Source organism: Elgaria multicarinata, chromosome 1 (assembly GCF_023053635.1).
Source record: "Elgaria multicarinata webbii isolate HBS135686 ecotype San Diego chromosome 1, rElgMul1.1.pri, whole genome shotgun sequence".
In the NCBI taxonomy this organism is placed as follows: domain Eukaryota; kingdom Metazoa; phylum Chordata; class Lepidosauria; order Squamata; family Anguidae; genus Elgaria; species Elgaria multicarinata.
Genome location: NC_086171.1, coordinates 171,999,010 through 172,012,723, shown reverse-complemented (window position 1 = coordinate 172,012,723; position 13,714 = coordinate 171,999,010). Strand labels below are relative to the sequence as shown.

Sequence of the window (13,714 nt, the reverse complement as noted above, 5' to 3'; positions counted from 1 at the left end):
ATGGTTAACTTAATTCACTGAAGTATTTTTTCCTTTGTTTTCATTTATTGTACATGGACATCAAATAATAATAATAATAATAATAATAATAATAATAATAATAATAATAATAATAATATATTTCTTACCCGCCTCTCCACTTGGATCGAGGCAGGGAACAACAGTGAAGGTCCCGATATCATTGCAGAAAACCTTTTAGAATGTGAAACTCTTCAAGTGCTGCAAAGCAAACTGAACTCCGAGCTTCTCCCAACTTTCTTGGAGAAAAGCACACTTAAGCTTTTATCTCCAGTAAAGTTTGTTCTTATTTGTATGCTAGCTGCTAAGAAATTTAATTGCTTTAGATACTGACAGCCTAGGCAAACAGGCACTGAAAGGCTTGGAGGGAACACATTGTTTTCTCAAATGGAGTTGCTGGCTGGCATCCTAGAATGCCCATAACAGGGAAACCTGTGTGGACTATGCCATTCCAGGAGTTGGGAAGTCTGGAAGTTCAATATAGCATTCTTTCATGATGCAGTGCCTCCCTCACCCACTTGCTGCTGATCCCAGGATGTAGAAAACTATCCAGGAATCTTCGCAAGAATAGAATCTTATCCTTCCATTTTGAAAGAAAAATGAAATACTCTCTGAGACTTTCTACATGAGGCTTTTATTGTGTACTCATGATTGCGCACTCACTCACAAGCTGTCAAGCAGGGACCCACAAGCAGGACACGGTGCAATAGCACCCTCCCACTCATGTCCCCCGGTGTATACTAGTGTATACAGGCTTACTGCCTCTGATACTGGAAGTAGCACATAGCCATCAGAACTAGTAGTCATTGATCGCCTTTTCCTCCAGGAATTTATCCAACCCCCTTTTAAAGATCAAGGAAAGTCTGAATGCCATTATATTTATAAAGTGTAATTGCGCAATTCCACCGTACCACCTCACCATCTAGGAGCTGTATAATAAAAGATTCAGAATGTGGGGGAGAGGAGAGAAAAAGGTGCTGATCTTAATCCCACAAAGAATCTGGAAACAGAAGGTCCATGAAAGGTACAAGATAAAAAGCCTCATGTTGAAATGTCCTCTGGTAAATGGAACAGAATGCACTGTCCGTTTCATTTAATGGATTAATGTGCAAATTTGTTCTTTTCATGAGTATCACATACAGCCTATGTAGCCTCCAGAGGAAAGTTGAATCCACTACAGATAAGCAAAAGAGGAGGAGATCCAACTGGGATGGAGAAACCATAGCTTCTGTACATGTCTCCCATCCCCATCCCCACCTTCTTAGGGTTAAATGGGGTTTTCTATGATATGTAGTCAGCATAGGGTGGAAATCCAGAGCAGGACCCTGGTGTCGGGGATAGAAGGTTTGAACTCTTGCGGTCTCAATCCAGATCAGGGCCCCACAGCTGCTCTTTGCTTGCGGGGGGGGGGGGAGTTCCCACTAAAGCTAATCAAAGCTTCCCCACCCTCCATGCAAATAGCAGGCACTCAAATAGAAGGGGCCCAAACTGGACTACAGTAGGGAGCAAAGGGTTAAAGCCCCATATCCCCCATGCCAGTGACCAGACACTAGCTAATTGTCAAAGAAAAATCTTGCTCTCAAGGACAAACCACATGACGACTATAACAGGCCGTTCGATCTTCACTATCCAGAATTGGGGCCCCGTGATCTTGTGACCGGGGACACCTCCCTTGGCACCCACCAGACTCTCTGTTCCTCATCCTGTTGTTGCTTTAGCTATTTTATGCCAACACACAGCATAAAAAGCCAACGTTGTTATCTTTTCGGCTCCAGGTCAAGACTTTTCTCTTCTCCCAGGCATTTTAACAGCATTTAACAATGTTAAGTTTTTTTTTTTTAAATGGACCCCAGAACTGTTGTTTTTAAATGGATACTGTTGTTTTTATACTGTTTTTATGTTTTTTAAAAAATTTTGTATACTTTTAATGTTTACTATTTTTAATTGTTGTAAACTGCCCAGAGAGCTTCGGTTGTGGGACGGTATATAAATGTAATAAAATAAAATAAAATAAAATAAATAAATAAATAAATAATATGAGTACAAAACTTAAAATGACCATCTGGTACACAAGTTAAAGGGACTAAAATAATTGATCTTAAACACTAAGCATGCTAACATACTTTAAAAGCCTGAGAGAACAGAAAAGTCTTATGCTGGCACCGAAAGGGTTACCGTATGGGCAATACCAGTTCCAGGTTTAGGAGGGACTTAAGAAATAGCTTAAGAAATGTTAAGATTAAAATTTAGATATATCTGTTGCCTGGAGAACCTATTTTCTATTTCCCCATTATATCTGGTCTATTCTTTGCTAACATCAGCTAAAACATTGCAAAGGGCAGCTTGACCCCAAAGGGACAAAGGTATGCTACTTGACTTAGTTGAATACACAGGCCAATTCCACAGCAGCGTTGTGACTGTACCCTGAATAATATTAACTCAGTGATTAAAAAAGCAAATAAAAACCTACTGTAACCAGAGTTACAGCTTTCTTATGTTGGCTCAAGTTCCACAAAGCCAGGAAATTGGAAGCTAAGGCTGATGCCATAACAGAAGTGCCCTGTGGTCAGTAATGATGATGTTGTGCAGTGCAATGTCAGAAATTGTGCTTGCCTACAAGCAGCAAACAGGCATGAGTCAACTCACAGGAGGATTCCTCTACCAATACAGGAAGATTCAGATGCTTCATAACACATTATAGGACCAAGACAACATGGCCTAATCTACACTAAACAGGATATAGCACTATGAAAGTGGTATATAAAAGGCAGGAGCCACACTACTGCTTTATAGAGGTACTGAAGTGCACTCACAACTGTTGGGGCCCATTAACATATACCATATGCTGCTTTTATTTATTTATTTATTTATTTTATTACATTTATATACCGCCCCACAGCCGAAGCTCTCTGGGCGGTTTACAACAATTAAAAATAGTAAACATTAAAAGTATACAAAATTTTAAAAACATAAAAACAGTATAAAAACAACAGTATCCATTTAAAAGAACAATTCTGGGGTCCATTAAAAACAAACTTAATGTTGTTAAATGCTGTTAAAATGCCTGGGAGAAGAGAAAGGTCTTGACCTGGCGCCGAAAAGATAACAATGTTGGCGCCAGGCGAGCCTTATCGGGAAGATCATTCCACAGTCTGGGGGCAACCACTGAGAAGGCCCTCTCCCTTGTTGCCATCCTCCGAGCTTCCCTCGGAGTAGGCACTCAGAGGAGGACCTTAGATGTTGAGCGCAGTGTACAGGTAGGTTCATGTCGGGAGAGGCGGTCCCAAGGATTGTGGTCCCAAGCTTTCATACCACTTTCATAGTGCTATATCCTGCTTGGTGTAGATTAAGCCATGGTGGCTAGTCCCAAGCATTCCATCCTCCCCATCTGAATTTGGGCCTGAAAGATGGAGGAAAAGTGCCTGGAAAGTGTGCTGGTTTAGTCTGCTGTCCAGCCACTAACTGTTGATGGGTAACTTCTAGACCCTTGCTCTCTCTTCTTAGGGTTGATCTTTAAACTGGATTTGGACCGTGCAGACCTTCAAAGGATGCCTTGAAACAGAGGACTGTCCTTTGACAGCCCTTTAAAATAGAGGACTGTTCTCTATAATGTAGGACACACTGACTGATTGATTGAGTGGCCATCCTGATGCATGGATGTTTGGGGATGGAGGCTAATTTCTGAGGGGGATATTGGAATAACTGCATTGCACTGATGTTGGGATAAAGACTTTTGCACCTTTTGTGGGTTTCTGCTACATTTGTCTGTTCTTCCTGTCCGCAGCTCCATGTGAGCTCCATGGAGGCTTTTTGGTTTGCACAGAAACACAGTGGAGGTCCTCCCCCACCCCCACCCAAAGTACTTACATGTCCCTGGAAAACTTCCCATGCTTAAAGCTGAGAAATAGACAGTGCTGCCAAGACAACACATAAAGCCTCTGTCCAGACACATTTTATTAATTATAGAATTTATACCAGGGGTGGGGAACCTAAGGCCTATGGGCCAAATCTAGTCCTCCTGTGGTTCCTATCCAGCCCTCTAGGGCTCCCCAGAAGGCCACACCCCCTTCCCTGGGCCCATCTCCTTTCCCCCAGCCGTCAATTATTTGGTGTTTTCCCAGGTTTTGTGTGTTTCCCCTCTGTTCTAAAAGGTTGAAATACCCCTCCTAAGCCTTAGTTACTGGAAGTAAGTGTTTTAAGCTACAATTAAGTATTTTGTGTATTTTTGATCCCACTCCTTTGGCTCCTCCTGCCACTGAAATGCAATGTAGCTCCTGAGAATATCTCCAGAATTGAATTCAGCCCTATAACAAACATTCTATTGTGGATTCTTTGACGTTCTTCTAGATAACTGCCATTATGAAAATTGCTCTCATTCGTACCTCTGGTTGCCTGAATCACACTTTCATATTTGTCTAAGCAAGAATGTACCTGAGGAAAACTAGGACTGCTTGCTAAGGAAGATAAGTATTGTGTTGTGAAGTGTCCTTGATGAATTCTTATGAAGCATTATTTGTAAATATAAAAATAAGGCTGCACATTTCCATCAATGTAATTCATACACTAATCAACTAAAGCTTTAATTTCTGTGAACTGCTCAGAAAGCTTTGGCCATTGGGCTGTATAGAAATGTAATAATTTAAATCCTCCCCCCAACCCCCATATCAATGAATAGGCTCCAGCAGAGACGATAAGGTCTATCTTTCCTGTGCCAAATTAGTTGGTGTTTGTTTAAAAATGTTTGTCATCTTGCTAATGCAAAAAAGAGCGAGCAGTTGACCAGCTAAATCTGATGCACACAGTAAGAACATAAGAATAAGAATAGCTATGCTGGATCAAACCAAGAGTCCATCTAGTCCAGCACTCTGTTCACACAGTGGCCAACCAGCTGTCAACAAGCAGCTCATAAGCAGGACATGGGTGCAACAGTACCCTCCCACCCACGTTCCCCAGCAACTGGTGTATATAGACTTACTGCCTCGGATACTGGAGGTAGCACATAGCCATCAGGACTAGTAGTGATTAATAGTCCCTGCTGTCCTTAAGGAGGCAGTAGTGCGACCACTCCTGAAGAAGCCCACCCTGGACCCGATGGTATTAGGCAACTTCCGCCCAGTTGCTAACACTCCTTTTTTAGGGAAGGTACTTGAGAGGGTTGTGGCGGAGCAACTGCAGGCACTCTTGGAGGATACTGATTATCTAGATCCATTCCAGTCTGGGTTCCGATCTGGTTACGGGACTGAATCAGCCTTGGTCGCCCTGATGGATGACCTTTATCGAGAGAGGGACAGGGGGAATGCAACCTTGTTAATCCTGCTTGATCTCTCGGTGGCTTTTGATACCATTGACCATAGTATCCTCCTGGATCGACTCTGTGGGATGGGCATCGGAGGCACTGTTTTACAGTGGTTCCGGTCCTACCTATGGGGTCATTTTCAGAGAGTAGCATTGGGTGACCAGTCCTCGGCCTCCTGGCAATTGAGCTATGGAGTGCCGCAGGGCACCATCTTGTCCCCAATGTTATTTAACATCTATATGAAGCCGTTGGGAGCGGTCATTAGGGGATTTGGAGCTAAATACCATCAATACGCTGATGACACGCAGCTCTATCTCCCTGTGACAACTGAATCAGGTGAGGCTGTACAAGTCCTGGACCAGTGCCTAGACTCAGTAATGGGCTGGATGAGGGCCAATAAACTGAGACTGAATCCTGACAAGACAGAAGCCCTGTGGGTGAGTGGTTCCCGAGTCCGGGAGACAGGCTCATTGCCTGTTCTGGATGGGGTTGCTCTGCCTCTGAAAGAACAGGTTTGTAGTTTGGGGGTACTCTTAGACCCATTTCTGTCATTGGAGGCTCAAGTAGCCGCCACGCCTTGGAGTGCCTTTTACCATCTTCGGTTGGTTCGCCAACTACGGCCTCTCCTGGACAGAGATAGCTTGACCACGGTGGTACAGGCATTGGTAACCTCAAGATTGGATTACTGCAACGCGCTCTATGTGGGGCTGCCCTTGAAGCTGCTCCAGAAGCTGGAGCTAGTGCAGAATGCTGCAGCTCGGCTGTTGTCTGGAGCTGCCCCTTTCCAGCATGTAACTCCTCTGCTGAGGGAACTGCACTGGCTGCCTATTCACTACCGGGCCAGGTTTAAGGTTCTTGTACTTGTGTACAAAGCCCTAAACAACTTGGGACCAGGATACCTGAGAGAGCGCCTTCTCCCTTACCAACCTGCCCGGTCACTGAGGTCATCCGAGGGCCTGCTCCTGGTGGTTCCACCTAGATCCATCCTCCGATTGGAATCCACCAGGGGAAGAGCCTTCAGCGTGGTGGCGCCCCTCCTGTGGAATTCCCTGCCTCTGGAGGTCAGGCAGGAGCCAACCTTGTACTCCTTTCGGCACCTCCTGTAAACATCTTTATTCCAAGAAGCCTTTCTTTAACATGCAGCCTTGGATTTCTGTGTTGTTGTTTTTTGCTTCTTTTTAAATTTTGTTTTAACTGTTTTATTCTGTTTTTATTTTCATTTTTACCTTGTACACCGCTCCAAAATTTTTCAATGGGGAGCGGTATATAAATATTCTAAATAAAATAAATAAATAAATAATAGCCTTCTCCTCCATGAATTTATCCAACTACCTTTTAAAGCCATCCAAATTGGTGGCCATCACCACATCTTGTGGTAGTGAATCCCATAGTTTATGCACTGTGCGAAGAAGTACTTCCTTTTATCTGTCTGGAATCTCCCACCAATCAGCTTCATTGGATGACCCCTGTTTCTCTAGCATTATGAGAGAGGGAGATATTATACCTTCTATCCTCATTCTCCACACCATGCATAATTTTGTACACCTCAACCTTTCTATATCTGCAGTATGTATCTGCAGGTGTGTTTATGCATACATAACAAGGGTTAGCAAATAATCAACATAAATTGTACAATTTTAAAGCTGCCCCTGCAAAAATTACATCTTTTTACCAGAGTGTGGGTGTGCATGGACTTTACCTGAATTTCCAAGTTTGCATAATGAGTGTCTTTACATTAAGGGGAAATAGCATTGCTTACCCGTGGCGTTTCAACTTCCTGCTTCGTAGTGTGATCATGTGTTAAATTACAGGAACAGAGAGGGGCAACCACATGGTTCGAATTGAATACTTTCCTTCCATTAACTTCAATTGGGACAGCACCACATAGTGGCAGAAGATCCCACTTTTTTAAAAAAGATGTTACCACTTTAAAAGTGGTTCTTTTTCATGGTAGAATTTGCAACGGTTGCCTTCGGAGACATCCTGGTTGTTCATGAAGTTGTTTAAAAGACCCACAAACTTCTGTGAGTGGGCAGTCACGGGTGTGCTACACATTGCTCATTTAGAGAAGCCCAATTTAAGAAATCTCATGGGTCCATATACTACCAGTTCTGTCCTGTCCATGGACCTAGAAAGTCCTGTTGTAGCTAGAAACAGAGTTGTATTTGTTTTAAATGTAACCTACTTCCACATTTCTGTATCAGTGCAGGGATAAAAATGTGTACCCATTCTACTTCTGCAAAGCAAAGCAGAAGAGGGAGGAAACAGAGTTCTCCTTTAGGATTGTCCCACAATGCATTGCTCCTTTTTCATTTTCTCTAGCCAGAAGGGACTGCAGGGGGAAGTGTGCTTCAACTCATATCTTACTGTTTACCTTTAGCCCTCACTGCAACAACACCATGGGCAGAAGCACAACTTGCACTATTAGAACTATGGGCCTTCAGGCATGCATATTAAGCCTTAAGCTGGAGGGGGCAGTAGACAATTCTTCAGGGAGATTGGCTAAAGCAGAACCATTTAGGTTCTCTCAATGCAAAGCAGTGAACAACCTGTTTAGAATGCTCATATTCACTTGAACTAATTAAGCCAGTGTTTCTTACAACTGTGCCTGCAAAAAATGTAAGAATGTTAGGGAGAAGAATGTAAATTATATACATTTTAATGAGAATGGGCCCATAAAATCTCAAGGCTTTCTAAACTAAGGGTTACAGCCCCATGGGGTTGTAAGGAAGGAGCAGATTTGCAAGCTCCTGACTGCTACAGGCCAGTTACCTAAACAGAAACTGCACCGGTGACCCAAAAAAAGAACTGAAATGATATTTATGAGCAAAGTGGTACTTAATAATGAGGTTTCTGAGTCAGGAAAGGCAATAGGGAATCTAGCACAGCCTTCCCCAACCAGCTGCTTTGGACTACAACTCCCAACATTCCTGACCATTGTCCATGTTGGTTGGGGCTGATGGGAGTTGAAGGCCACAAAGCATCAGGTTGGGGAAGGCTGATCTAACCGACAAGTAGTTATTTTAGATTTTTAAAACAATGTAATGATGCTTGGGAAACTTCACCTTTCCACCCTAAAACATCTAACTGTTGTGAGATATCCTGTCATATGCACAATACAGGCTACAAAGGAGCTACAGGTCTTGCATACTATGGGGGGGGGCAAGGGGGAAGCATCAAGATATAAATTTTCAAATTTTGCTTCAGGAATCTGCAAGACTTGAGTTGTCTTATTTAAACTCATCTTGGTTACAGGATCCACCTCTGATAAACATTGTTTTGTTATAGCTAAAAGCTATGATGGGATCATAAGGACTATTCAGGTATATATGTGTGGAGTAGCAGGGAGATTGTAAATTAAGAAAATCCCAGAGCCAAAGATCTGATCTACTCAAGGCTGCCTTAGAAAGAACAATAGGAAGTTCTCACATGTTTGGTAGGAACTTTCCTGTGAAGGTTTCAGCTTCCTTTCTGCGTAGCAGATATACTTTGTACCATTACGTACACAGCAAGCTCGATTCATGTTTTCTGCTATCTTTGTCATGTCCTGTGCTTCTCACCCATGTATATTTTCAATTAGTTTCCACCCTCCCAATATACCCAGCTTCCCTAGTATTTGGAAATTGAACTCGTGTCAACCAAATATTCCTATATGGGTGTTGATCAGAAAGTTGTCAGAGTCTGACCTTATGATACTTACATTCCAACTATAACCTAGATATTTTTCTTTGGCAATGAATCTCATTATTTAAGTGGAACCATTTTCAATTAAGAATGTTCCGGAATGCAAACCAATACCCCAACTCTAAACATAATTTCCATGGAGAAAGCTTCACTGAAACCAGAATATTAGGATAAAAGAGGCACTTCAAATGCCCTTGGAAGAACTCCCCTTCACCATGCAAAATGTCCACACTGGAACCCCTGAATGTCAGGTATAAAATATTTTATTTAAAATGACAAATCTGTAAAATGCATGTATACTCATAATAAAAAAAATAACCCTACACATTGGTAGGTACAAGATGCTACAAGCTTCCCATATTCATACCAATAGAACAGGTACGTCAGATTTAGATGGCTGTGTAGTTCAACTGCTGCACAGCAGCAACATAAAACAGTCTCATTTATAGAAGGTCCTTTTGCATTTAAAGTCTCTCATACTGAAGCGGCTCTCCAGTCTTCAGGAGTCTGCACCTTACAAACAAACAGGGCACCAAATGCCCTGTGGATTGCAAGTCACCATGTCCTTGCTCACTTCAGTTTTCTTAGGATGCATGCTGCCTGTTCAATGAATTCCTCAGCGCCAGGGCCTGTTTGGGCTTTTCCAACACTACCCCCTGTGTCTGAGGAACAACCTCCTTTTTGGTCAGTGGGACAGCAGGTCTTCTCTCTGCTTCCTCCTCCTCCTCCTCCTCTTGCCTCTCTTCAGAGGTGAAAGGGCTGCAAACCGTCTCCACCAGGCCGATAACCACTCCAAAGAATGCCAGCACGCTCCCCATCATGTACAGTTTGACCATCTTCCCATTGGGCTTCTGGCTCAGCATCTCTTTGGCAAAGGGGATCAGCTCTTGCATGGTCTCCATGGCTCAGCTAGGAAGAGGCGGCACGTCACAGGGACCTGGAGGACAAAACGGAAGACGGAAAACAGATCAGTTCCACAGCTCAGATGCTAAAGCCCCTTCCAGCTAATCTCACTGGTCAGAAACAGAAAGGGACTTTTCTCACAGAAGCCCAACTTACAAAAGCACATAGTCTGAGCAGGCGAGGAGGCCATCTTTCTCAATCGGTTGCCTCCCAGATACATTGCGGCTGCAACTCTTATCATTCCCAGCCAGCCCTTTGTCATTGCACACACTAGCTGGGAATGATGGGAGTTGCAGTCCCCGCACATCCAGACGGCAGGAGATTGGAGACTGCTGCCACAAGGTGCTCCAGGTTTTGTATCTTGGGCGCACTCTTAATGCAGTCCGGATATACTCCCCACCTGCGCAAAATGCCAAGAAGCCTGGCGCTTTGCAAAACGAATGCAAAGTTCTACCCCATCCTCTTTTTTGGGGGGAAAGCCAAAGACAATTCCTCCTAAATGCAGCCTCTCGCCTGTCGAATTCAGCTCGTTTGGAAAGCTTCGTTTTTAAAAAGTTCCAAGAACAGCCGTCTAAAACCGGCACCCCACGCATTCCATGAGTTGCGTACGAGGATTCTCTGACATAGCGTGAGCGACGCTTCCAAAGACCGTCGCGCTACTTACCGCAAAAAAATCGCCTGCTGCGCTTCCCTCGCTCGTCTCTCTTCATGCAAAGGAGAGCCGGGCGCTTCTCGGCGGGGTTGCTTTTGCAGCGGCGGGCCTCGTTGCTTTATAGTCCCCCGTTCGCTCGCGGCCCCGCCCCTGCCTGCGCCCCCCCTCCCTCGTCCTGTGCAGGCTGCGGGCCAATCGGGATGCCCATGCGCTGAGCACGCCGCCAGCACGCCGCGTTGGCCAGGGGCCGGGCCCTCCTGATGCTCCGGAGCTGGCTGGACCGCGGGGGTCGCCGCCGCCGCCAGCTCCCAGGCAAAGAGAGGAGCGGGGTGAGGGGAGGCGAGGCGTGCATGACCCGAGCACGCAGCCATCCATAAGTCCACCTCCCTCAATAGGAGGTGGTGAAGTGGGTGAGAGTCACGTAGCAAACGTCCTGGCTGATTTGCAGCGGTTGGGGAGGGGGAGGCGGCGGCGGCGGTTGTCAGCCCAGCGTGTGCAGGCACGAGCATAACAATAACTGTTTGGAGACGAGGTGCTGTAAGGTGACCTTCACTCTTTTACCCTCTCTTTAAAAAATAAAAACACTCTTGGCGATTAAAGGGTTTGAAGGAATTCCGGGGAGGTTGACCCCGTGACTCTTGGCCTGCGTTGTTGGAGTCTTGCGGATCGATCTGCATTTTAACTTGCCCCAGGCTGAAGGATGAAGGGCATAATAGGGCAACAACCCGAGGAATCGGCCCCACATCTGTTTGCCACCCTTCAAAAAGTTGGTATGTGCAACTTATTTTGGAGGCTGTAGGTCTGTGTGGCGACGCAGGTGTGAGTGAAAAACGGCCAAATATTTTGGCATTTTGTCCTCATGGATGGCGTTTGACTTGTTAGTTCTGGACATCCTAAACGGAGTATAACAATGAAAACTTATTCAAGGTTTTTAAATTCTCCCCACTACTTCCTCCTGACCATTTATACGTTCTCTCACGGACTTCTGTCCTGCTGTGAGACTTCGAACACGTTTTTTTGCTTGACAATACATATAATTTTCATTATATTTTACGTTTGAATGCCAACCATCCTCCATGGAGCTTTCCTTTTTTCCACAACAACCTTGTGAGGTAGGATGGGCAGAAAGACAGCGGATACCTCCAGGTTCTCCCAGTAGTTTCATGGAGAGTCAAGGCTTTGAACCCAAGTTTCCCCCAGTCAAATTCAACACTATTAGCACCACTATACCACACTTGACAAGTTGTAATAGTAGACTCTGCTATCCAAGTCATATTGAGATCCTGAGTCTTTTCTAAACACACAAACGTGTTATCTTTATCCTGCCTTTTCTCCAAGGAGTTCAGGATGGCACACATCTCTCCCCTTCCCCTTTTTATCTTTTCAACTGTCCTGTGAGGTAAGTTAGACTGAGAAGTAGTGGTGAGCTCAAAGTCATCCATTGGGGATTTGAACCCAAGCCTCCCCAGGCCTCGTCTGCCACTCTAGCCACTACAACATAAAGTCTCAATGCAGCTTTATGTTACAGCGTAAGCTATTTTGGTAAAACAACATAGTTAAAATATGGAATTTGCTGCTACAAATTTGCTGTTGGTTCCTAATTTGGATGGCTTTAAAAGGGTGTAGATACATTCCTGGAGGAGAAGGCTATCAATGGCTACTAGTCCTGGTGGCTATATACTATCTCCAGTAGCAGAGGCAGTATGCCTGTGTACACCAGCTGCTGGGGAACATGGGTTGGGGGATGCTGTTACACTAATGATTTGCTTGTGGATTTCCTGTGGGCAGCTGCTTGGCTATTGCAGAATGCTGGAACAGATGGGCCCTTGCTCTGATCCAGCATGGCTCTTCTTATGTTCTTGACCGGATGGATCCAGACACCTCTCTAGCCCCTTCCTCCAGTGCTCAGCTCATTCTTTCAGGGGAAAGGCAAGTATTCCCCCCCCTTTTTAGTATTGTTTGGGTCCTTCCCAGCTTTCAGAATGGTTAGGAGACAGTTCCCTTCTGGTACATAGGGCATAGGTCTAGGACTTTCCTCTAGGGATCTGTATTCTATTTCTGGCCACCAAGACGCTGTGCAACCTTGCACAAGCCTGCCTGCCTCCCTCCCTCTCACCTCTCACCCACTGGCTGTGTTGTCTATTTGGACAATGAGGGATTGTGACCCTACGTGCTGTCTGTTGCAAAAATGGCCCTCATTGCGACGGAGACCTTGTTGCTTTTCTCAGATAAGCAAGGGTCGGAAAAGTTGAAACAGATTTCAAAATTCAGGCTTTCCAAATGAATGGGTGGAGGAGCGCAGGTTTCGGGGGTTGTGTTTGCAGGCCCTAACTTCCACACACCAGCATGAGTACTCCCATGTGATTTATACCCTCCATTTTTTGAGGGCATGGAGCATAGGCAGAGAAGTCTATGTGTGCCAATTTCTGTGTAAATGAGAGAGTGAATGCTTGGAGACCTAGTGTGGCATGGCCGTGACGATCTCCTGTAAGCATTAATTTTCAATGCTTGAACAGGGCTTAAATGAATAGGGAGGTCTTCAGCAGGTGTGGGTAGATGTCAGGTTTATAGGATCTCTTTGGTTGGTGTTGTTTTGCTACCTACTGGATTCAGGTGCAGTTAGGGTCTTGTACATATACAAGTACAGGAAGGACCATGGAAGGCCCCAGGTTCAATCCAGATAGGGCTAGGGGGAAAATCCTGCCTAAAAACCTAGAGAGCCATTGCCAGTTGACAATCCTGGGGTAGATAGACCCAGCTTCCTATGTTCCTGAATATACATTTGAGCTGATACAAATCAACGATTTTCTAACAGCCTAATGCAAGCAGTAGGCAACCTGATTTTCACCAGATGGACTACAACTCCCAGAATCCCTGACCATTTGCCATGCTGGCTGGGGCTTATGAGAGTTGTAGTCCAAAACATATTGAGGGTATCCGGTTACCTATCCCTGCCCTAATGTGAGGGGGGAAGAGAAGGAAAGAAAGGCTTGTTGTTGCTGCTATCATTAAACAATTAGGAGTCAGAAATTATTGCCTATCTCCCAACCTATCTTTTGCCTACTGCTGATCTATAGTATTATTTGTAGTGTCATCAAAATGTTGGTAATATTCCAGGGATAGGATCAGGCACTGAAAACTGTCAAGGCCTGATTCCAAGT

General features: G+C 44.7%; 1 protein-coding gene across 1 annotated transcript; it reads right to left on the bottom strand.

Annotated features, from left to right (window-relative positions):
* Positions 1 to 9,250: 9,250 nt before the first annotated feature.
* On the bottom strand, positions 9,251 to 9,967 carry G0S2 (G0/G1 switch 2). Its single transcript, XM_063119474.1, has one exon. It carries the CDS (start codon positions 9,898 to 9,900, stop codon positions 9,583 to 9,585), a length of 318 nt encoding a protein of 105 aa, XP_062975544.1. The 5' UTR covers positions 9,901 to 9,967; the 3' UTR covers positions 9,251 to 9,582.
* Positions 9,968 to 13,714: the final 3,747 nt, after the last annotated feature.